Source organism: Aricia agestis, chromosome 4, assembly GCF_905147365.1.
Source record: "Aricia agestis chromosome 4, ilAriAges1.1, whole genome shotgun sequence".
NCBI classification, from domain to species: Eukaryota; Metazoa; Arthropoda; class Insecta; order Lepidoptera; family Lycaenidae; genus Aricia; species Aricia agestis.
Window position 1 is genome coordinate 13,050,316 of NC_056409.1, and position 25,160 is coordinate 13,075,475.

At 36.8% G+C, this 25,160-nt stretch overlaps 1 protein-coding gene and 2 long non-coding RNA genes across 3 annotated transcripts; 1 reads left to right on the forward strand and 2 right to left on the reverse strand.

Annotated features, from left to right (window-relative positions):
* Nucleotides 1-6,693: 6,693 nt before the first annotated feature.
* Nucleotides 6,694-23,160, reverse strand: LOC121726204. The gene is made up of 3 exons (XR_006035503.1): nt 23,149-23,160; nt 18,832-18,834; nt 6,694-6,908 (listed from the first exon to the last, which is right to left on the reverse strand). It is a non-coding gene; the product is annotated as an uncharacterized LOC121726204 (long non-coding RNA).
* On the reverse strand, nt 8,771-18,674 carry LOC121726201 (dynein regulatory complex protein 9). The gene is made up of 8 exons (XM_042113439.1): nt 18,521-18,674; nt 17,938-18,008; nt 17,097-17,268; nt 16,647-16,793; nt 16,369-16,474; nt 15,417-15,611; nt 13,190-13,321; nt 8,771-9,076 (listed from the first exon to the last, which is right to left on the reverse strand). The coding sequence occupies exons 1-8, from the start codon at nt 18,544-18,546 to the stop codon at nt 8,885-8,887; spliced, it is 1,041 nt and encodes a 346-aa protein (XP_041969373.1). The 5' UTR covers nt 18,547-18,674; the 3' UTR covers nt 8,771-8,884.
* On the forward strand, nt 9,589-24,196 carry LOC121726203. The gene is made up of 3 exons (XR_006035502.1): nt 9,589-9,599; nt 21,606-21,610; nt 24,085-24,196. It is a non-coding gene; the product is annotated as an uncharacterized LOC121726203 (long non-coding RNA).
* Nucleotides 24,197-25,160: the final 964 nt, after the last annotated feature.

The window sequence follows — 25,160 nt, forward strand, 5'->3', positions numbered from 1 at the left end:
GACCCGGAAATGGTTGAAAAGTTGGAACGGTTTTATTTCTACAAATTGGTTCAACCTCTTCAGGTTGAAGATTGGACGGAAAGTTCCGTCCGGCTTCGGAACCAAAAAGAACGTCGAAAGGTAGCTGGGGCTGTGATCTGCTCGTTCCAGGACCCCCGATTCTAACATATCTTGAATTTGCTCTGTCATATTCGTGGAGGTTTTGGTACGGTAACATTGCATTACCAATTGACTCGGGAAAATTAGAGGCGGCTTGATAACAAACGGAATTCGTACACCATTGAGAAGCTGGCATATTTTCTTTGGTGCCCCTAAATTGCTCCAAGCACTTATGTAATGCTTCAGACAGCCGCCTCGAAATGTCCGCAAGTCATTGGCGATATTGTTTATTTTTGTAGGAAGATTTAGATTGACCTTTCTTACTTTTTTGTTTTTCGTGGGTATTACTTGGTCTATTTCTAGGTTGGTTTGGAGGATTCGCTGGTCGTTTACCCTTTTTTGAGGAAGCATTTCGACGAAAAAAGGTTTCGTCGCTTTGTTTACTAGTAGATGGCCGTTGATTGCGATAAAAAATTTCTTTGTTGTTAGATAACGAATTTGATTTATGCGATGTATTTAATTTTTCCGCCCCCCCAATTTTTTGTAGGTAAGTTTGAACTGACTCTTCGTTAAATAAATATTCAGAGCTAGGAGGTATTTTATGCAGAACATCGCGATGGTATTCTTCGGGTATATGGCGAAGTAAGCTATCCCGGCGCAAATTGATCAAATCAGCCCGCCTACCACATACCATTTGCAAAATGTCATCCGATAGCTTGCTATACGGAGACTCTTTAGAAAAAGATGTTTCTATTTTGTCAAACAGTGAATTAGGCGTTAACGAATTTTTTGTGTCGCTAGCCCAATCGACTAAGTTTTGCAAAGCATTTTGTAAGGCCTGCTTTTGCTGAAGAATAGCATTAGTTAAACCGGCAAATGAACGCTCCAACAAATAAGAGCGTGAGTCGTCTTTTAACATGTTCGACTCGAATTGTTTTAACTCATCGTTTACAGCGAGCTCGACAAAACCGGGGGTAGCTAAATATTTCTTTTGTGTATCAATGAAACGAATTGCATACCAATCACTGCATTTAAAACGTTGTAACTGATTTAATTTCGCCAAAAAAGAATCATCTGCTTTTTGGTAAATTGGATCTTTAACAGTTGTACTTATATCAGAAAGTATACTAAGCTTATTATTTTTAACGCTTTCCGGACGTCGTAACAGTAAATCACTCGAAGTAGTGGATTTCTCGATATCAACCTCAACTCTGTTCGGATTATTTGAGATTTCACTATTTCTTGCAATAAGATCGGTTAAATATGCAACTTGTTGTGATAAAAATTGAAAATGTGCAGCACTCACAGCATCCGGTTGTTTTCTTACTTTTTTAGCTGGGCTTGAAGAATCACTTTCACTATTAGAAGAATCACTTTGATCGCAAACTATATCCGGTGACACTGAACGAACACGTTTTCGAGAATAATTAACGTCAATTGCACCATCCACTATTTCACCATTACTATTATGCAATTCTTGATCTTCCATGATTTTAACGGAGAGGCAACTATTTAATTAAATTTAAAATAAAAATTATTTAATTATTTAAATTTAAATATTAAATATAGCAAGTAAAACTTGTAAACGGCGTGAAAAACGACGCTATAATGATGAACAAATTCTGAAACCCCTCTAAAGTGAGACCGTTGGTGGGAGAGGTAGGAAGCGGTAAGAGTGGGGCTGGTGGGGAGGCAACCAATAGCAAGGACTTGTGGAAGAAAAAGAAAGGCGCTTGACTCAAGATGGATTCCGGATATTGATACAAAACAGATAATGGTACTTACATGAAATCTTATTTTTTTTTATAGTACCTTTCATACACATCAAGCAGGGTTTTTTTTTAATTTATTTATTGTGAAAACCAACAGTTTACATACTTAGATGATGAATGAATTTTGTTTCGCGTCCATCCTGTAGGGTGTCACCCCATCGTGTAGGGTGTCGTTGAATAGGTATTTAAAAAATATTATGAGTATTCAATATTCATAGATAATTTTCCGATTTAGGGATCCGATTATGAAATATTAAGTTTCAAAATGGAAAAAATTGTTCAAGTCCAGTGTTCTATCAGCTAAACGGTTTGAATCATCATAATCATAATAATCATTTATTTGCAAAGAATGTTGTTTACAAAGATCTAAGTTATGTTATACAGTATCAAACATTCTGCTTTAGAAGCATGCAAAATTTAATACAATAATATTAAATATTTACCTAGTTATTACAGTGATTTTACATTTATATATTATTATCAATGTCAACCAAAAACAGAAAAAAAAACTAATTGTCAAATAATTTAATTTGTTCGCCATGACTTGGGGTTTTCATCAAATCTGCAATATCATCTACCAGCCACGTGGCGTTTAACATGGAAATACAGACAGGAGTCTATAATTATATTATGCTGTGTTACAAGTTGTGATGTCCAAATCCAGCAATACTTTGCTATCCTGACTCCTCAGGTGCACACACATATACGGTAAGTATGAGTCTTACTGGAGTCTTATTCAGGGAGTAGGAAATATATGCTGAATTTAAAAGGAAAACTATCACGGCTAAGAAGACATAAGTTATTGAATATTGAGTAATAGTCGATCAACTAAAAAAAATGTATTCCTAGAAGTATGAAGGAACTTTTCGTTCAAAATCCTATTTGAACGTAACTGAAATGATGGTGTTAGTAGTGTAAAACACGTTATAAATGTGCATTCATTGACCATACAAAAATTATCAAAAACTAGCCATACCGACCCTATATTGCGCGTGGCACGACACGCACTTGGCCGGTTTTTAATTTTTTTTCTTTTATTGCTGCATGACTAAAAAGTTGGATTTGTCTCAACAAAACTTTCCGGATTCCACCCAAATTTTCAAAAACCCGGCCGGACGCAGTTCAAACTAACGTGGGAGAGCCATGCTTCGGCACGAATGGGCCGGCTCGACCGAGACATGCCACGTTCTCACAGAAAACCGGCGTGAAACAGCATTTGCGCTGTGTTTCGCCGAGTGAGTGAGTTTACCGGAGGCCCAATTCCCTTCCCTACCCTCCCCTATTCCCTTTCCTTCCCATCCCTACCCTCCCCTATTACACTATCCCCTCTTAAAAGGCCGGCAACGCACCTGCAGCTCTTCTGATGCTGCGAGTGTCCATGGGTGATGGAAGTTGCTTTCCATCAGGTGACCCGTTTGCTCGTTTGCCCCCTTATTTCATAAAAAAGAAACTAAGATAAATCCGGGGAAATCCGGACGGATGGCAGCTCTAAGAATAACACTGAGGGTGAAGCCAAACGAGCGTAATTTGTGAGTTGTGAGTCGTAGAATTTCAGCTGGCAGAATTCTGCAGTATTCAGTTTCATACACAAGCCTTTTTTGATTCACACGAGCATAATTTTGTGAGTCATGATTTGTATGAAAAGATATTTACGCGACCGAAATTATGCAACTCACAAATTACGCTCGTTTGGCTTGTTACGTTTGTTTTTTACGTTTGGAAGGTGCTGAGAGAACTCCTGATATGTTTATAGATACAAGTTTGGATGTTTCTATGTTGTTTTAAGAACAGAAAGCATATTATGCTACTATGCAAATTACATTAAGTATCATCATCACTTGAATTTGAATTTGTGTCCCTTATTTCTGTGAGGCAATTAGTAAGTGCTTCATAAATGCAAATACTATTACAATTGAATATTCTTGCAAATTAAACATTTTGTGAAAAAAAAATCCCATCAATGAGTGGGGTTCTGGAACACCCCACTATCTATTACTTCATTGGGATAAAAGTCTGAAAATATCAACATTAGTTTTAAATAAGTCCTTGCATTAACTAAGTGATTACAAATTGTAATCTTAGGACTTATGATCAAACTTAATATTAGCCGATACAATTTGTAGACCTAATAATTCTCCTTTACTAATACTAATATTATCAATATAATACATTATGAAGATTATGATTAATGCAGCATTTGGCTGTTTATGTAACATACTCTATGTCAGAGTATGAAAAACCAGATGATAAAAAATATCCTGCATAATAACATGAAAAATTCTGTATACGTTTAAAGTTCAATAAGTTTATAATATAGAGCCTAAAGTAAACGAACTTAATTTATGAATGGATCTAAAAATAGATAATTTTACTGTCAATATGACATGAAAAAACTATTGTAGGTAGATGCAATAACGAGATTAGGAGGCACATCTTTTTATAATACCGAGACGATGCATTCGTTCTAAGATTACCTGCAGTAATTAACTTACCTCTGTATCACAATCGCCGTTCTTGTTTTTATCACTTTTGGTCTTCATCTCCCCCGAATAACAGCTTTCACTTTAACTTCACACTGCCGATATTTGTTTAATCGGTTGTACACAATTTCAAAATGAATTGTCCACTAAAACCAGGAAAAAACTAGGCTTAGAAATCTGACATGGCAAGGTATAGCTGTATCCACAGCTGTATCTTTGGAGTTGCGATTGAAGCGTATCGGAAATGCCGACAAAACACAGCCGTTGCAGTGCAGTCTTTCTCACTCAGTTTGGCTAAGATCTCGTAACACCCACAATATTTTTAATAATATCCTATTTTTTTATGTTTTTAACACCATAAGATCAGTAAAAATAATTTAGTAACTTGATAAACATTTAAAAATTATACAGCCGAATTATAGTTTACAATTTTACCAGACTGTAAATAATTATAGTTATACGGTACGTCAAAATCTTGTGTCAAGTTGTCAAGTCGTCGACGACCTAGCTGTCAGTAGTCTTCTTATCTGTGGTCTTCTTCTTCATCTTCTTGTATGAATAAAATCATAGGAGTTGCCATTAGTTGCAATGTAACTTGGCGTCTCGTGGCTCGGGCTCGGCTCGCGGCGCGTCTCGCGTCTCGACTCTCGTGTCCAGCGACCACATAACCCAATAGACGACAGTATATATTATGTCTATGCAAAAGACTGTTTTGATTTCTCAGACTGGAGAGAGCCATAAATCGGTGTATAAGCATCAAAAGCATGTAATGTTATGTCCTACTTACTAGGACATAACAAGGGAGTCGGTCTGCATATTTCATGTAATTAACCGATTCGTTGCCACCTTCATTTTCACGAATTCTTACCACAGGCCAAGCAGTTTGTTCGTTGACGCGCCATAAGCGTCATCGGCCCTGCTAAACGATGACGCCTCACGTGCGGCATTGGCCATTGGTTGTGTTTTATGCACATTTTATTGTTAATAGGCGTAAATCAGAGAGAGAAAAGATAAATTTTGTTGTTTTAGTTGTAATTCAAAGCTAATATGGCGTATAAAAGTAGTAATTCATACTGTTAACAAAAGTCGTCAACCTTTGGTACAAATTTTGCCCAGGTATCAATAATTTCAATAAGAGATTCAGTGAGGCCGATGACGCGCCAGTCGCGGCATATACCTAAGGATTGTTGAAAAACACGTTAAAACTAATATATTATACCTACTGTAATTATAATTAGGGAATTATAATTACAGTATAAGTAATAAATTATTTTTTAATGTTAATTTTTGAAATTCAAAAGAACGAAGAAAAGACTAGGGAGTCTTTTCTTCGTTCTTTTTAATTTCAAAAAGCCGAGCATTATGAGGGCTCGCGTCGTCACACCTTGACTGACTGATGATAACACATATCTATAATATCTATATAATTATATAAAAATGGATTTCCTAACGCTACAACTCGGTAACGCTATAACTCCATAACGGCTGGACCGATTCTTCTAATTTTAGGTCTTAAAATAATCCTTGAAGTCCAGGGAAGGTTTTTAAGTAACACGAAGTTCACCGGGACAGCTAGTACATATAAATGAAAATTACTATGTTATAGCACAAATCAATAGGCATGATAGTTTTTCCGTAAAGTGTACCATAAAAATATGTAAAGGTTTTGGGATATACTAGGGCTCGCTTCGCTCGCCCTGACTAGCAACTTCATCTGTTTTCGTTGAATAATAAATATAACAATAACGTAATAAACATAAATATAACAATTTAAATTTTGTATTGAAATTGAAAAGCTCATTGAAACAAATGAAACACATTTGTTTCAGATAATCAGCAGGAATATAATGGCTTTTCTGAATGTAGCCAGTCAATATTGCAAAACTTTACATTAAAAAGGACATTTAAAAGTTCTCGTACTTGTCATGACACAAAAAATAACTCAACACAGTAGCATCAAGGAAATTACTGACATTAATGAAGATGAAAGTATTAATAAGAAAAAAGTTATACAGTGTGTTAGTGTAAACACCGTTATCCTTGAAACCATCAAATGAGCCTGTCAAAATGAACAACTTTTTCTAGAGAACAATGCTGAGAACTCAAAAAAAAAAGCCGTCTTCATGAGTTCATATCCATACGGATGCCCAGATCGGCAATTTGAATGGGTATGAAGACGGTATTTTTTGAGTTCCCAGCATTGTTCTCATAGAAAAAGTTGTTCATTTTGACGGGCTCATTTGATGGTTTCAAGTATAGCGGTGTTTACACTAACATCTTGTAATAAAAACGCCAATCGTAAAAAAATTGGGATTTTTCGAGTGAACCAATGATTGACGATCTCTGACTAGTAGCCTTTAATTCTAAAATAAACGGCCACGCATAAAATTGAGTTCAACATGTACATTTAGACAAAGAAATTGTAATTACAGTATAATAAATTAGTTTTAACGTGTTTTTTAACAATCCTTGTATGCCGCGACTGGCGAGTCATCGGCCTCACTGAATCTTTTTAAATGACGCGCTGGGCGCGGCAGTGGCCACGAATCGGTTAATGCTAGATTTGTTGAGGTTTGTGGTTCCGCTAGATAATAAACCATAAGAATGGTCAAAGAATGCCTCAAACACGTGGATTTAACATTAAATACGTAACTTTGGAACAACGTTTTTTGGGCTTTTCAATCGGTATTTTTATAAGCTAAAAAGATAAAGTTTAATAATCCCTAATTCGTGCCATATAAGGAATTAGTGCTAAAAATGTCACATCAATTAACAATTTGGCCACAAACATTGCCTAGCTTTTTACATGTGTTTACGGATTCTCATTACTTGAACTATAGTTTATCGATATCATAAACTAAATAAATGACTTTCTTTTCTGGATTGTAATGTGCTTTGAAATGATCGACGAATAGAGATATTCAAGCAAATAAATGCACACTACTTGTATGAAAATAAGCACAAAATGGTCACGCGATGACGGGTTAAATAAGTGCCTTATAATATTAATATCATCATCATAATATTAATACGCGAACGAAAAACTTTGTAACCCTTTTTACGAAAACTGGGGAAACATACCTGAATGAAATTTTGCACAGTTAAGTATAATTTATATGGTGAAGGAGTGCATCGAACTAATATAATTTTGAAATTATGCTTTTATCCATAAACCTATAATGCTACAGTATATATTATGTCTATGCTTTTATCATACATTTTTTTAACAAACAAAACATTACACACACTACAACACACACACAGGAGAAATGACAGATTTTTGAGTGACAAGCTTATACATACGAATTATACTCTTTTATTTATGGTTGAAGTCTGTTGACAACAAGTTGACATATTGAAAATGGATTATAGTTTTTTTATTGAATCTAAGATACTATTAGACAGTGCTTACACGGCCAGTCTGAGATCAGCTAAGTCCCAGAGACAAGAGTTGAAAAAAAAAAATGATAATGTCAATATTTTTTTACAAAATATAGGTAGTAGTCCTAATGTCGTTGAAACTAAGGTCGAATTTCGACTATTGGGCGATCTCTAGTTTAATATAATAAGTAAGTACATCTTCATATCTTCATAAATAAATTCTCATGTCACAATTTTATGTCGGCTGTACACTCTCGCCGAGACACAGCGAGGCGGCCCGAGTGCGTGAGTGTAAATGGGTGCGCTCGCCTCGTCTCGCCTGTCTCGGACCCTCTCGGTCCGGTGTCGGTATTTTGCGCCCGAGACAAAGGGTCTCGCGAGGAAAGCGAGCGCATTACTGTACACTCGCGTTTTTCACTACTAGTCGCGCCGCTAGACAGTGCAGAACAGAAAAATAACAATAATAAACGTCATTATCAGTCATTACCTGTGAGAAATAAAATTAAATATGATTATAGATCTTTGGATTACAATGATATCTTTCGATGCATAGAGAAAAATAATGGTCCATCTTCTCTGAGTTCATAACTGCAATTGAACTAAGCGAGAATGTACATGATCGCACTCGGGCAAGGGGCTCTCGCACGAGACTCTCGCCCGAGAGCTCTCGGCGAGAGTGTACAGCCGACAGTACCTTACTCCTCCGAAACGGTTTTACTGATTATACTCCTATTAACCCTTCGATCATGGATTCTTGGAAATCTATTGTTATTCAATTGTGTCTCGCTCACCGGTGAACTTGTAATAAGATACGTAGAATAATATACAGGTGTATTATTCTACGTATAGTACGCGATAGTTTACTAGGTAACTAAAAAGGGTGAAATTATTATTTTTAACAAAAAATTAAAACCGACTTCCAAAGTAAAAACAATAATAACATCCTTATAATATGAACTAAAAAGTATTAAATAACTTTTCCTGTTAATTTAATTGTCAATAATTATTATTTTAAATTATTATACAACTCCCTTGCCACATTTTTCTTGGATCAAAAAATCACTCGGTAAGTTTCAGTAATTATCGAAAACATTATTAAGTAGGTACTTATGTAACTTTTAAGTATTAAATCTCTGTTTTGGGTCTAAAATTTTATTTTTTCTTCTTTTTGCCCTTTTTCTTATTAACTTTATATGGACCCAATTGTTGTCTGACCAAAAGTCCTCGCCACCAAGCTTGTACGATAACAGCAGATTGATTCATTTTTTCTACGTATTCACGATGTCTTTCGCGTTCTTTTTTGAATTCTATCCATTCTTTTGTTAAAAATTTACGATTCTCCAACTGAAATCATTGTAAATATTTAAAATAAATGCAAATTTTCTCCGATCGCAACTCCACACTATTAGCGTCCCCTAGCGGTATTTTATGGTACTTTAAGAGTAGGTACAACATCTCTAAATATAGTAAAGCCTGTAATCTGTATTAAAATAAACCGCTCAATATAATTATTGGGATGCTGTTTTAATTTCAGATCGTAGGTACTTAAATACTGTAGTCTGTACCACAGAAATAATACTGTACCTACTTATGTGCAGAGTATCAACTGAGTGCGAACGTACTACCTATAAACAAATCTCGGCACTCCACCCCACTTTAGCGGTAAGTATATTATTGCGACTTGAGAGGCAGTTTTGTAAGTGTGGTCAAACCTTGACTTAAGGGCTGTCAAAGTTGATATTATCAAACTAATAAACTAAGTAATATAAAAGGAGTGCCTCCGCTGCCGGCGCCGGCTTCCAAAAATATCAGTAACTAGATGTCCTGCGCGGCTTCGCCCGCGTGAATTAGGAATTTTACGGATACTGTACAATTTCCTATAAAAATAGCTTATGTCCCTACTCCCTTCACTTGGTCTACTCTATATCTGTGCCAAATATTGCCATAAAAATTGCTCCAGTATTTCGTAATTTCTAATATTTCCCCCGTTTTTCCCACATTTACCTGAGTTTTTCGGTCGTATTAGTCTTAGCGTGATAATATATAGCCTATATTCTTAGGGCCTGTTTCACCGCTTCCTGATAAGACTATCCACCACTTAATTTGACAGATGGAGTATGGAAAATCTGTCAAATAACCCTATCGGGCACCTTATCAGGAAGCGATAAAACAGGCCATTACTCGATAAGCTATCTAACACTGAAATAAGTTTTTAAATCGGACCTGTAGTTCCTGAGACTAACGCGTTCACGCAAACATACTCTTCAGATTATAATATTAGGTAGGTATAGATTTTTTTAATTATCGCTTGACAAACTCGAGTCTCGATCTAAAAGACTATGAAAAGTACCAATAACAGGATCATTATCATAGCTGGGCGCCGTTAATCAAATAGTTAACTTCGATAATCGTTAATCCGTTAAAAAAAATGTTAGCTTCGTTAAACGTTAAAGCGTTACACTTCGGACGAATTAACGCAAGTTAAAGTTAATCGTTAATATGTAATATGGCCTTGTTGTAACTTATATCATTGCGTTAGTGTACATACAAAACCTGTTGGTTTAAGGTTTTGGAAGTTAAAATGTTAGGAACAAAACAAAATACTTCTATAATTATTGTATTCTACCTAACTAAATTGAAAAAAATCAAGTTTGTTGTATGAGAGCCCCCCTACAATATTTAATTTCTTTTGTTTTTAGTATTTATTACTATAGGGGCAACAGAAATACATAATCTCTGAAAGTTTCAACTCTCTAGCTATTATCGTTCTTGAGTTATAGCCGGAGACAGACAGACGGACAGACAGAAGGACAGACAGAAGGAGAGACAGACGGACAGACAGACGGATAAACAGACGGAGAGACAGATGGACAGACAGACGGTCAGGAAGACGGACAGACATTAAAGTCTCAGATAGGGTCCCGTTTTTACCCTTTGGGTACGAAACCCTAAAAACACACTCGGCCAATTATAGAAACTCATAGCGAGGCAATGATTGGAGATAGATACAAAGTGTTAAGGACAAAGTTGTAGAAAATTTAATCATATCATATTATGTAGTACAAAATAATTTCGTACGAAGCACCGTTTATGATGAGTAAGCAAAAAACCAAAAAACGGGACCTTCTCGTGACTTCGGAAAACTTTGTTATACGTGGCAGGGCCATGCTTCGGCACGAATGGGCCGGCTCGACCGGAGAAATACCACGTTCTCACAGAAAACCAGCGTGAAACAGCGCTTGCGCTGTGTTTCGCCGAGTGAGTGAGTTTACCGGAGGCCCAATCCTCTATCCTCCCCTATTCCCTTCTCTTCCCATCCCTACCCTCCCCTACTACCCTATTCCCTCTTAAAAGGCCGGCAACGCACCTGCAGCTCTTCTGATGCTGCGAGTGTCCATGGAAGGGCGACCGACGTTGCTTCCCATCAGGTGACCCGTTTGCTCGTTTGCCCCCTTATTTCATAAAAAAAACTTCGGAAAACGGCGCCGGCAGCCATTTCGGCAACCGGCGCTGGCAGCGGAGGCACTCCCTTTAATTAAGAGTTCGTATACGAAATTTTGTCGAAATTTTGAAGAAAACGACAGAAATAATCTAAGTATATACTTAGATAAAATTCTATCCAATTCGAGAAAAAAGAAAAAAAAAATTGTGCCAAAAAACACGATTCAAAACAACCTAACTCTTACATTATATTTATTACTCGCCGCAAGGCTAATGTGAGATTTAGGTTGTATTGACACGTTTTTTTTTGGCACAATTTGCTTTTCTTTTTTTTTTCTTTTTTCTCGAATTGGATAGAATTTTATCTATAGATTATTTCTGTCGTTTTCTTTTTATGAATTACAGCTCCAAATTGCCGAAATTAACAGCAATTCTTTGCCCATTTTCTCTAAAATTTTGCCGAGTTACATATTTTTTTACTCAACTATTTCATATTAAAGTGGTAAAAAGTAATTCCAACATTGTATAGACGACTTTCTCAACAGTACATTGTACTTTTTTCATACCGTTAAGACGTCAAAACTGTTACGTGCTAGGGTTCGAGGATTTGGAGAGAAAGACCTGGTAACTCTCTTGAAGACTTTATTAACACTGCACTAAACACTAGGTCACAACACTTAGCACTCAGTCCAAACACTAATCACTAGGTCCAATCACTAAACACTATCACTGTCCTAGGTCGTAGCCAAGTCGCAGGTTTCACTGGTTCACTCACTATTGATCACTTGTTGTCGCCTCGAAGATAGCTCAGATCGAACTGACTCGCCGGGCCTGCCTGCGGCTTTTTATATGGCGAGACGAATTCCAGAGAGTTCCCGATTCACGTAAACAAGGAAACGTATACAAGTGAACTTTCTAGGAGGCTCGAGCATGTACCACAATAAAACTGCCGTCCTTACGATAAGTGCAGTAAGTTGAATTTTTTTGGCAAATTTAATTTAGACCTTATTGTCTCAGTCATAAGGTCTAAGTTAAAACACGTAAACACGCAAACAAATGAACGGTAAACACGTAAACAAACATTGGACCTTTCTAGAGGTTCGAGTATGTACTTGCGCACCTCATGCCATCTACTATTGAGTAGGGGATTTATGTTGCCTGTGCTCCCTCGGTTAGTGTCGCCGGTTTGTCGCTAGATGGCACCACGTGTCCGTATACCATGTACCGTAATAATACAATCCATAAACAGGTGATATTCTAAATCTTTTACAGCAAATATCACAAAACTGTCGCGATGTGAGTTGGATTATTTAAAAATACTTAAAAAAAAAAACAAAAATCTAGCTCCAACATTAGATTTTAATTGAAATGATCTTACATGTTGTGCATTAAAACTTATAGAAATACTGTATTTTAACTGTTAAATCACGTCTGTTAATCAGCGAAATCGGCAAAATTTCGTATACGGACTCTTAAAGACTATCTTAAGACAATGAGACCTAGAAACCTACTAGATTGAGAGCGGTTTATAAACACGGGCCTAAGACTATGGTTACACGCTCAGTCTGGCATCAGTGATCAGCTCAATGGTCAGTTCATTAGTCTGAGACTGACGCCAGAATTATGTCTGAAAGCTAAAAAAATGATCAGTTCGTCAAACAACCGGTTACGATCATTCTCCCGTCATTCCTGATCAAACTGATGAACTGATGTCAGACTCAGCGTGTATCTACGTGTGCCTGTTGCCTAAGGGCACATCCACTATACCCGTTAGACCCCGTGGATTCAGAGATAAAAAGGGGTTTTTAATAGTAAGCCAAAATAGTTCTAGTATCCGGCGTTAAGAATGAAGGGATCGGCGTCAGGAATGAGCATGGAGCTAAAGTAGATTTTTTCTCTACAATAGCTCCATGCTTATTCTCGATCATCTCCACTCTCAGCGCCGGCCGCTAGGACTAACAAAGGAATTTTATCTAACAGTCCACCTTTCAGAAAATTTATTATGCATGTAGGTACCGTTTGCTCAAGTCCTATTCTTTTCTCGTGTATGTTCTGATAATCATTTTTCTTGTATTGTATTTTTAAATCCACATCTTCTATATCTTTATCATATTTATTCATCCATTCTTCCACTTTCTGAGATGTTTCCTACATTGAAACAATATTTTTCATTAATTTCTAAATACTCTGGAGTATTCTGGTCAATCAAATGAGGGATTTTCATTTATATTTTTTTATTTTTATTTTAACAATCATAACTAGATGGCGTAAGGATAGACACTTCTAGATTTTCTATTGGTTCCTCACCGATCTGAAATTATCTGCAGGTTGGCATCACTGACTACATATGGGTTGTGTTTCCAAAAAATATCAGTGTACTGTCAAGTGTGACATAAATCAAAATATCTTAAACCTAAGCGATCATTGGCCTAAGCGATTAGACCAGTACACTGGTAATAGTTTAGGAACACGCTGACTTATTAAAAACTTGTCAAACTGAAACTTGACAACTGAAAGAGTTTTGGCGGGGATGTCACTTTCAAACTTCTTCTACTTTTTATTGTTAGTGTGATTTTTATAATCTTTTCCCAAATTGTGTTATTTGGATTTTTGATATTCATTATTGGTAAAATATTAGCCATTAAATATCCGTTATATTGCACAAGTGCAGGTAAGATGTTGTCAAAACCAAAATGTATTATTCCTGTGACATTTGGTGTGAATATCGGTAAATATTATCAGCCTATAGTCGTCCACTGCTGGACATAGGCCTCTCTCAATGAACGCCAAGATGACCGATCTCCTGCTACTCGCATCCAACATGGGCCTGCAACTAAGCGGAGATCGTCGTCCCAACTAGTTGGAGGTCGACCTACACCCCGATTTCCCAGCCTTGGTCTCCATTCCAGAGTAAGTTTACTCCAGCGATCGTCTGTTCTTCGAGCTACGTGACCAGCCCAGGTCCACTTCAGCGTACTGATTCTCTGCACTATGTCGGTGATTTTATTTCTTTGACGAATTGTTTCATTTCGAAGCTTATCCGCCAAAGAAACTCCGAGCATAGCGCGTTCCATAGCGCGCTGAGCGACGGAAAACTTACGAGCTAGCCCTGCTGTAAAAGGCCAGGTTTCCGCCCCGTAGGTCATAACGGGAAGCACGCATTGGTCGAAGACTTTCGTCTTCAAGCTCTGCGGAATATGCGACGTGAGAATGTGGCTTAGCTTCCTGAATGCTGCCCAACCCAACTGTATCCTCCTATCGGTTTCTCTCTCGAAGTTATGTCTACCTACCTGCAGTATGTGCCCCAAATAGACATATTCCGTTACGACTTCGAGAAAGACACCGTTAACTGCAACCGGTCTCGGGAGAACATGTTCGTTGAACATGACTTTCGTCTTGTCCAAGTTCATCCCGAGACCGATCCGCCGGGAAGATTCATTTAGGTCGTTCAACATTTCCTGCAAGTCCTCCAACGATTCTGCCAATATGACGATATCGTCAGCGAAACGAAGGTGTGAGAGGTACTTGCCATTAACGTTTATGCCACGTCCTTTACAGTTTAGGGTCTTGAAGGCGTCCTCTAACGCATTTGTGAACCGTTTCGGGGAAATAATATCCCCCTGTCTCACTCCTCGATGCAAATAGATTGGCCTTGTTGTGGCCCCCTGTACTCGGACGGACATATATTTCGAGTAAATTCGAAAAAAAACATCGTTATAATAACTTTATTATCCTATTCATTGGAATATTATTGCATCTTTTTCAAATTGAAATGTATCAAGTTTTACATTCTTTTGCCCAGTTTTGTAGCAATTATTGATGGTATTCCCTGGTATTACCGATAGTTGTCTACCCATACGTCATCTAGTTACTAAAATGGAAACTGTTTGACAATCAAAGTAAAAAAATAGGAAAATCCTTCATTGTAAGGTCACGTCACAATAGACAGAACGAAAGTACGAAATGTTAGGATTGACCCACACGTACCCGGTACCACACCGTCGTGCGACACAATAGAAAGTATACGCCCGACCATGTGGTGTGGTTGTGGTCGCGGTGTTCTTGTGGTACGTGTTAAAACCCTTATAATTCTGTCTGTTGTGATCAGTGATCACGTCATATTTGATGTTAAACATTATTTTAGAACGAGAATCGCACATTACGTTTCACGTTTCTTGATCTATTTTTGCGTTGAAATCATGAACTATGTTTCATAATTAAGTACTATGAAGTGTGTACATACATTTATAAGGATATTCATCAAAAGTTCTATTTCAGCATGAACCCGTTGGTCCTGCTCGTACCGCTGTTTGTAATACTCTATGACCCCTGCTGGATCAGACTCTGCGAGTTCAATTGTCCGATCGTTCTGTTCTATACGAGCTTGCTGCCATTTCTCCACGTACCGCAACTGAATCTCAGTCATGAGGCTGTAATCCTGAAATGTTGTTTTATTTTAAAAGTGTTTCTGTTTGTGCCATTTTCCTCCAAAAACGGAATACTTAAAGCCTAAGGCGGCGTTTCCACTGAAGCGGAGCGGAGCTTAGCGGTGCCCGAATTGACCAATCGTGCTATTCCAGCGGAATGACAGCGAAGATTTCGAGCACGGTGATTGGTCAATTTGGCACCGCTAAGCTCCGCTCCGCTCCGATCCGCTCCGCTCCGCTTCAGTGGAAACGCAGCCTAATACCTTAAATTTTAAAGTTATTGTTGTGTAGGCCAGGCAGAATCTAGGAAGTAACTAAACTATTATTCAGGAACGAGTTCTAGCTCCTAAGGATTATAATAAAATACTAGCGGTCCCGACAAACGTTGTTTTGCCTACATATAAGAAGATCGCCTGGGGGTTACGCGGCCGGAGTGGTTTTCAAGGTTTTTTTTTTATAAAGTAAGGGGGCAAACGAGCAAACGGGTCACCTGATGGAAAGCAACTATCGTCGCCCATGGACACTTGCAATATTAGAAGAACTTCAGGTGCGTTGCCGACCTTTTAAGACGAATAAGGGAATACGCTCTCTTGAAGGTTATTTGAAGTAACAAGCGCGGCCTGCACGGACGCACTCCTCAGTCTCCAATCGGAGACTGAGGAGTGGAATCCCACGGAGCTCGTCCGCGGAGTATACTTAATTATACGGCACGTTATTTTTATTACAATTATTAGTTATTACGGCAACAAAAGAACCTTGGAACCTTACTTGTACTTTTCTTTTTAAGTTTTCGATGACATTATTGGTATCGTATGCAAAAGTCTTTATATGGTTACGTTGGTGTCGTATTTGCCTGTAAAGATCTCGCCTTAACCTGAAATTAAATAGGCAAATGTTTAGTTGTATAATAATTTATCAACAACTAAAAGATTTTTAATCAACGAAGGATGAAAAAGATGAATGATTTTTTACAAAGGGCTTATAAAATAGATAGGTAAGTAATAATATAATAATCAATGAATAGTAGGTAACTTGTCAACGCTTACAGTTTGTTTTTAGCATTTTCATCAAATAAGTCGATTCTATCTTGATTGAGTTGGATGTATTTTTGTATTTCTTCAAGTAACACAGTGAAATCTTGTTTAAGGTTCAAATGTAAGTAGCAAGCCATTATTGTGTCAGTGAAATATTTTCTGTAAAGAAAATAAAAATAATACACAAGATAATGGTTTATATAGAGCGTACCTTTTTATAACCATTCAGGGTTACAAGTCTAAAGTAGAAAAAACTGCAACACGGACAAAATATCTTGAGACTCGTCGCGTGATGACAATATCATGACGATGTGACCGGCGCGGGTCCATGTTAAGTACCTATAACCGCTTACCGCACATCAGCTAAGCCCCAAAATATTTTGACTAAGTTGTGTTACGATATTCTATTAATAAAACATCATTGAAGTTGTGCCTATAGACATCAATTTCCTACTTTGTTACCTGTCCGCTTCAAGTTTTTTAATTTTATAGGTGCTGTAGTCCAGATTCTGAAGGTTCACATTGTCACGAGGCAGCTCATTGGTCTCCGATGTTCCCACTTTATATTTAGCAGCCAGAAGCACTGGCATATCCGACAGAGCTTTTGCTACTCGAAGACCGTTATTACATTCGCCTGAAAGTGAATAACAAAGGGAATAGTATCAAGACTGATAGCAGTGGCGTAACTATAGGGTGGCAGAGCTGGCAAAATGCCACGGGCCCCCGACCCAAAAGCGCCCGGCCCAAGAGGCCATGAGGTCAGAAATGTTTTATACATTGTTTTATTATTAACGTGACGATTTTTACTGATAGGGCCCCATCAATTTGCCACGGGCCCCGAATGTTATAGTTACGCCACTGACTCTAAGTAGTAGGTAGTTCTTCGGACAAAATAATAGACAAATAAAGATTCGCGTACATTGTAAGGCACAGGCCGAATGCGCTAAGAAATAGGTACTTATAGGTACCTTTTATGAAAAACTAGGTATATGACGCCCACATCTCCGTTGCGCCATCGCGTGCGAATCGTACATTTTTTTTCGGGATAAAAAGTATCCTATGTCCTTTCCCGGGACTCAAAATAACTCCATACCTGATTTCCGCAAAATCGGTTTTGGCGTGAAGAGGTAACAGGCAGACAGACACACTGTCGCATTTATGATAATAATATTATAATTACTTATAAGTTATAAGTATATACCTAGTATGGATGCGCGGCTCGTCCCACTGCGCTCAGAGCAATGTGAGCGAAGAAACCTACATAGTACTAAAATATTAAATAGTAAGTATCCATAATAACTACCAAGAATATTTATTTCTTTGAGGGGATCCTCCAATATTTTGGCGAACAAAGACGCTTGAAACCACGACAACCTGAAAATACCTTATACTGTTATGTAATACTTTTTACAAAAAGAAATAGATTATTGATAATCAAATCATAGATAAAATTAAATGTTCAAGGTACAAGTTGGAAGCCGGCTACATGAAGTTGCAGCAGACGACGTGTCGTCGCGACACTACTGGTTTCTATGTATTTCTATGAATAAGTGTATAAGTGCTTTGAATAAGTGTATCTGCGGTTTCTTCATATCGCCCGCTGCCAACCGGCACCTTTAGTCTATTGCTCGCGGTCTGCAAAAGCGAAGTAAGACCAACACTTAAAGGTGAGACATACATTTCGCGACACTACGCGGCAGCGACGCGACGCGACACTACCGTTCCATACAACCGACATTTTGTAAGTATTGACGCGACACGCGTATCGCTTCATACCTCATAACATGATTTTATACTTGTAACTTGAAAGAATATTTGGCCGCGCAGTGTCGAACCGCTCGGTTGCGGCGTAGTGTTAGACCTTAACATAACAAGTAAAATCTTACTTGTTATTTTCTTGCCTCCATTCCATTCTTGCCAAGTTGAAAGTTTCAAAGCTTTAAGATTTCACAAAGGATTCTATAGGAGATCTGCGGTGTCAGTGTCTGCTTCGTTAATAACTAACTGGAAAGTCTGAAACTAACGAAACGGAAAGATAAAGTTAAAAACCATTGTTAAAAATAATTTTATGACAAATTCAGACGTCATTATTGCTATAATTAATACATTTAAAAAAAAAGATTATTTTATGTCTTTTAAAAAAAAGTCCTCACCTAAAACACCACCATTTGAAGAATTCACAGCTACTACTAGGTACTAGCTAGTTAGCTATACCTTAAGCATTTAATATAAATACTTAAATATATGCGAAATGCTAACATAATATAGCACTTGCAAATTCATTAACTTAAATATTTATTAATTAAAACATTTGGTCCTTCGAACAAGATTCATTTATTGTATTGGTATGAATTATTGTTATATCACTTCTAGTAAAGCAACCGATAATAATCTGACAATAACAATAAATGTTAATATTAAACATTTGGGTAATAAAAATAAAGGACTCAGAAAATATTGTTCAATTAATTTATTTCAAAAATATATTTAATTAAGGTACCGAGGTAAATGGCAAACTCACATTTTAGATTTTTAGGAAATGTTTGATATTATCAGACATAGGTAATTTTTTTTGCAATACTAAGTATATTTTATGCTTTAACCAGAACGCCTGTCGTCAGGCTTATGGACAGTGGTGGGTATTAAATTAAAAAGTGTTAACAATCGTTTAAGTGTACCATCGAAGAAATTGGTTCAGAGGCAGTTGACGGGCCTACGTCATGTGGTCGGATTACGTCAACTCAATGCTAGTTTTGATATATCAGCTGGGTTTGACATAACGCGACCAAATTACATAGATCCCCCATCTGTCTATGAATCAACTTCTCAGTTCTCTGATAGTAGGTACATACATGAGAAACATGATAGGCGAACAATAATATGTTATAAATCATAGAATTAAAATTATAAATACTATAAAATCTTATGTTTTCACATAATACCTTTATACACACAAAATAAATAATTGTCCTAATAAAATTACAAAAAACATAGATAGGATTATTATACAAATGTTAAATATAATTACATACCTACATGAAAAACTTATTTTTCATTTGTGAGTTGTGACAACTTTGACTATTAGGGCCTGTATTCACTTTGATTAGTGCAAGTGTAGGTGATTAGTGATTACGAGTAAATAAAGGACTTGCACTAATCAGTCGCTGTGAACTTTCTCGTAATTACTAATCACCTGCACAGTTTATTACTAATCAAAGTGAATTCAGGCCATTAGGGACAGGCTATTCGTATATTTACAAAACAAAGTCAATTTAACATGGGATATTAATTTATTAGTACTTTAGGGGTTAAAATAGGTATAATACTATGTAGATTCCAATTAAGGAACAAAAATAAATGTTATGTAATAACAAATGACTGACTTAAATAATAGGATATCAGTGGAAATACAAAGGCTAACAAAGGTACGTGTACATAAAAAAAGAATGTGTATGTAATTGTTACAAGGATAAATTATAATTAATAAGAATGCTAATTTAAACTACCGAAAGAGATATCAGGTTGTGAGTAGGTTAATATATAATCAAAGTAGAATAGTTTGCCGATCATTAGGTAGATATTACATATTATAAAACAAATCGCTTTAAGGCTGGAATCATATTATGCGCCGGCGCGAACGCGCGGTTTGGCCGCTACACCGCGAGATCAAAGCAAATAGGTACATAATCTATACTAATATTATAATTCTGCAGAGTTTGTTAGTTTGTTTGTTTGTTTGTTTGAACGCGCTAATCTCAGGAACTACTGGTCAAATTTGAAAAATTCTTTCAGTGTTAGATAGCCTATTTATCGAGGAAGGCTATAGGCTATATTTTATTATTCTACGACTAATAGGAGCGAAGAAATAGAGGAAAATGTGGAAAAAAGGGGGAAATTATATGAAATTGCTTATTATCTTAAGATTCTTAAGAACTACTGGAGCAATTTTTATGTTATTTGGCAAACATGAAGAATAGACCACGTTAAGGAACATAGGCTATTTTTTTGCGGAAAAATGTACGGTCGCGTGAAATTCCTAAATTACGCAAGCGAAGCCGCGCGGAACATCTATATATAATAAAATCGTAGGAAAGTCAATGCTGTACATTGAATATTTTTGTACAATAAATAATACTTGGGACGTGATCTACTATACTAACGCGGACGAAGTCGCGGGCAACAGCTAGTAATATTATATTAAGTAACGATTTATTTAAACTAGAGATCGCCCAATGATTGAAATTCAACCTTAAATTTAATTATCTTCTTATTTTGGCTCCCTGTTTAAAGTATTGACTATTTCAGATTAATAAAAAAAACAAAACGGCCAAGTGCGAGTTGGACTCGCTCACGAAGGGTTCCGTACCGTTATAAGGCGAAAGTAGGAAAAAACGTTTTTTGTATTATTTATATTATTTAAATATTTATTTTATTATAATTTTATTGTTAATTATTAACGTATAAATATAATTAAATAATATGATGTGAAAATTTCAAGTGCCTAGCTGTTGCCTATGCCCACTGATTACGAGCAAAAAAGGCCAAAAAAATTACGTTTGTTATAAGTATGGGAGGAAAAGTAATTTTTAATATTAATATGAATATTAATTAAAAGCTACGTTTGCTAAATATAAATTTATTTTGTTTTTAGTAGGTATTTGTTGTTATAGCGGCAATAGAAATACACAATCTGTGAACATTTCAGAAGTCTAACTATAGCGGTTCTTGAGATACAGCCTGAAGACAGCCAGACAGACGGACAGACATCGAAGTCTTAGTAGGTAATAGGGTCCCGTTTTTACCCTATGGGTACGGAACCCTAAAAATAACAATCCTTTTTAGGGTTCCGTAGCCAAATGGCAAAAACGGAACCCTTAAGGATTCGTCATGTCTGTCTGTCTGTCCGTCCGTATGTCACAGGCATTTTTCTCCGAAACTATAAGGGCTACACTATTGAAACTTGGTAAGTAGATGTAGTCTGTGAACCGCATTCAGATTTTGATATAAAAATGAAAAAAAATATTAAAAATTTTAGGGGTCTCCATAGGTGCAACTGAAACAAAAAAAAATATTTTCATCTAACCTATGCGTGTGGGGCATCTACGTATATAGGTCTTCAAAAATCATATTGAGGTTTTTAATATCATTTTTTTCTAACCTGAATAGTTTGCGAGAGAGACTCTTCCAAAGTGGAAAAATGTGTGTCCCCCCCCTCTAACTTCTAAAGTAGTTGCATGATAATTCTAAAAAAAATATATGATGTACATTCCTATAAAAACTACCAACGAAAATTGGTTTGAACGAGATCTAGCAAGTTTTTATATGTCACTAGCGGCCCGCCCCGGCTTCGCACGGGTGGACATTGATTTTTAAATATTTTTTTTTCAATCTTTATTTGAAACCAACGAAATGAATTAATGAAGCACTATAATATTATCCCATCAATGAAGCGGCACCCGGCTGTCGCATAACTATTATATTATAAATCTATTGTGTCTGCGATTCCCATGATCGAGGTAATAATAATTAATATTTACGTGGACTCTCCGGGCGAGCACACCCGCGCGGCGCGCCTTGACGACGCCCAATTCGCAACGTGCAGCAGAAATCGTAATATTTTATTTTCGCCATAACATTAAAACCAAACGTCCAATTTGAATCATTCAAAGACCAAATATTATCTACATTAACTGTACTTAGTAATGAAATAGTTTATTTTGATAAGAATTAATGCCATGAGTAAAATAAAGGCATTTAAATGTAGTCCAAAAACATTTCAAGATTGTTTTAATAAAAAAATGGTTATTGTGCCTCACTCAACATAGATAGGTATAGTGTGTCGAGGACTTTTTTGTAGATATTTAAAAGATCTACAATTACTTTGAACATTTTGTGGTTTTATCTTTTATAGTTTAGGCAGCGTACGCCAAAAAAATAACATTTCTGGTTGATTTTTTACACCTAGCGTCCGAAAATCCCAAATATCTTACGGAACCCTATTTTTTTCCAAAATAAAATTTAGCCTATGTTCAGCAGAATTAATGTAGGATTCCAATGGTAAAATTCAAGACAAACAAACAATCAAATCTTTCCTCTTTATAATAGTAGTGTAGATAAATGGTAAACCTTAATTTACCTTTCATTAAATCAACTGAAATAATATAAAAATAAATCAAAAGCCTTTGAATTTCATAGAAATAAACCTTATTGCTGCTGCGGAACCCTTCATTGGCGAGTCCAACTCGCACTTGGCCGGTTTTTTTAATTTGACAACATACCATAACCATAAACAAAAGAGCATAATTCGTATGTATAGGCTTGTTTTCAAGATTCAAGAATATGGTAGTGTGCACATTGAAGTGTGTGTAATGTTTTAAAATAATTTCAAAATAATATTAGCTCGATGCACTCCTTAACCATATAAACTATAACTGTGCAAATTTTTTTATTCACCTTCGTTTCTGCATATTTCGTCAAAAGGGATCTAAGTTTTTCGCTCGCGTGATAATATAACTATTAATGATAGCGGCGCGGTCACGCTGTCATTTACATACTGTGTAGCCTCCAAGCCGCGCGTTCGCTCCAACGCATATAATCCAGCCTAAGGCTGCGTTTCCACCAGAGATGTGTTGCGACTTGCGAAGAATGTGTTTTTAAAATGCAATAGACTCGCTGCCCTGAGCGAGGTCACGTCAATGAAGCGACTCATTGGTTCTCAAACACACATTCCTTGCAACACATCTCTGGTGGAAACGCAGCCTAACTACCTGTTCTCTCAGATCTTTTTAACTACTCGACTTTTAATGCAGTTTTAGAGTGACTCAAGAGGTTTGTGTATGAACCCACGATGGGCGGTTCGCTAGATTTAGGCTATGTTCCGATATGCACTGCGACCACTGTAGAGTATGACGTCAATGTAATATACTGTAAAGCCGTTCCTTTAAGGAGTGAGCACACTGAGACGGGCCGTGCCGGGGCTCATCGCAAAAATCCGCCTCCATACAATTTGTATGGAAGCGGATGCGCGTATCGCACACTTGTGTCGGGGCGCTGCGGATTTCCGCTTCCATACAAATTGTATGGAGGCGGATTTTGCGATGAGCCCCGGCACGGCCCGTCTCAGTGTGCTCACTCCTTTATAATTGGTTATACTGTGGTTATACTAGTTACTATTTATAACGGAACGCAACCCGTTTACTATCAGCCTTGTGGAAGCCGCATTTTTGGCAGCTCGTATTGAACATTTTCAACACAGTCTTAAAAGGTTAATTTTTGCAATTCTTCCATTGTTTTATTATTATTAATCCAAATTAATTACAGAAATTTATAACTTTGGGATTAAACTGTATAGATATTATTGTTTAAAACGTTAGACACTCGCGTGGTTTTGACACTTGACAGTTGACTGATCACGTGATCTACTGCGAGTACCTTACCTCGAAAACGCCAGTGCTCACAGTAGAATATGGCGACGATTGATGACGTCATATTATATTTCACTAGGGTACTGCGGCAGTATACTGCCAGTCCATAACGGAACGATTTTTTCTACAGTGATAGCACATGTGCAGTGGTCGCAGTGCATATCGGAACATAGCCTTAAATAATAAATAAAAAATATAAATTTCACTAAGAGACCTATTTAGTTTATACTAGCAGTTCTTTCCTTATCGTTAGTAAATACTGGCTTACAGCCTATATTTTACGGAAAAACACTGCCCGTGAAAATTGGCTCTTATGTCTAATCATAACTATTATCTACTCACTATATTTATAAATGGTTCTGACTGTTGAAATAAAGGACAACACTTGAATATTTTAAGTAACAAAATAATAATTATTACGATTTGATTTCACGCATACCTACTATTTATTCTGTGGATAGGCGTACCGCGTACTTATTGCTCACGCCCCAATATGAAATATCTACTATTTCATATTGGGGCGTGAGTAAAAGAGAAACAAAAGAAATAAAAAATAAAACAAAACGCTATAAAATTTTCCCTACCTGTTAAAATATATTATATAGTCTTTGTGGTCGTTACATAGAAGCAAAATCAGTGTCGTCCTCTTGTGTCAGTTTTAGGTACATAATAATATCATACATAGTTGAAGGTATAACAATATACAGGTAAGTAGCTAAAATTCGAATATCATAACAATAAATTAAAATCATTAAAATATTACCTCATTACTCAGTCTTCGTGTTATCGCCTATGTGATGATCCTTAACATCATAGTACACTATAGTCTGTTCGAATTCATTATGACGTCATACGAAAATGTCAAAATTAACCAATGATGCAAATATCACAATTAAATATATCTTACTCCCATTCGTCAATAAAAGAGTGGTCTAAAACTGACATGTTTGTCTTTATTAAGTGTTGACTGTATTAGGCATACGCGTTCCTCGGGCGTGTGAGCGACATCGCGCATTGGTTGCGTGTGACGTGTGTGCAACGAGCACGCGGCGCTCGCCTTGGCGTTTATCCCCCTCAGTCACAATTTGGAGAGTGGAAGCGG

What these genes read in the sequence shown, in the direction of transcription:
- LOC121726201 (XM_042113439.1), bottom strand. Translation starts at nt 18,546, where the DNA reads ATGGAATGGAGGCAAGAAAATAACAA. An exon ending in AAAAAACTTGAAGCGGACAG is followed by an intron (nt 16,794 to 17,096) that starts GTAACAAAGTAG and finishes TTTTCTTTACAG; the next exon opens with AAAATATTTCACTGACACAA. An exon ending in ACTTAAAAAGAAAAGTACAA is followed by an intron (nt 15,612 to 16,368) that starts GTAAGGTTCCAA and finishes ACAACATTTCAG; the next exon opens with GATTACAGCCTCATGACTGA.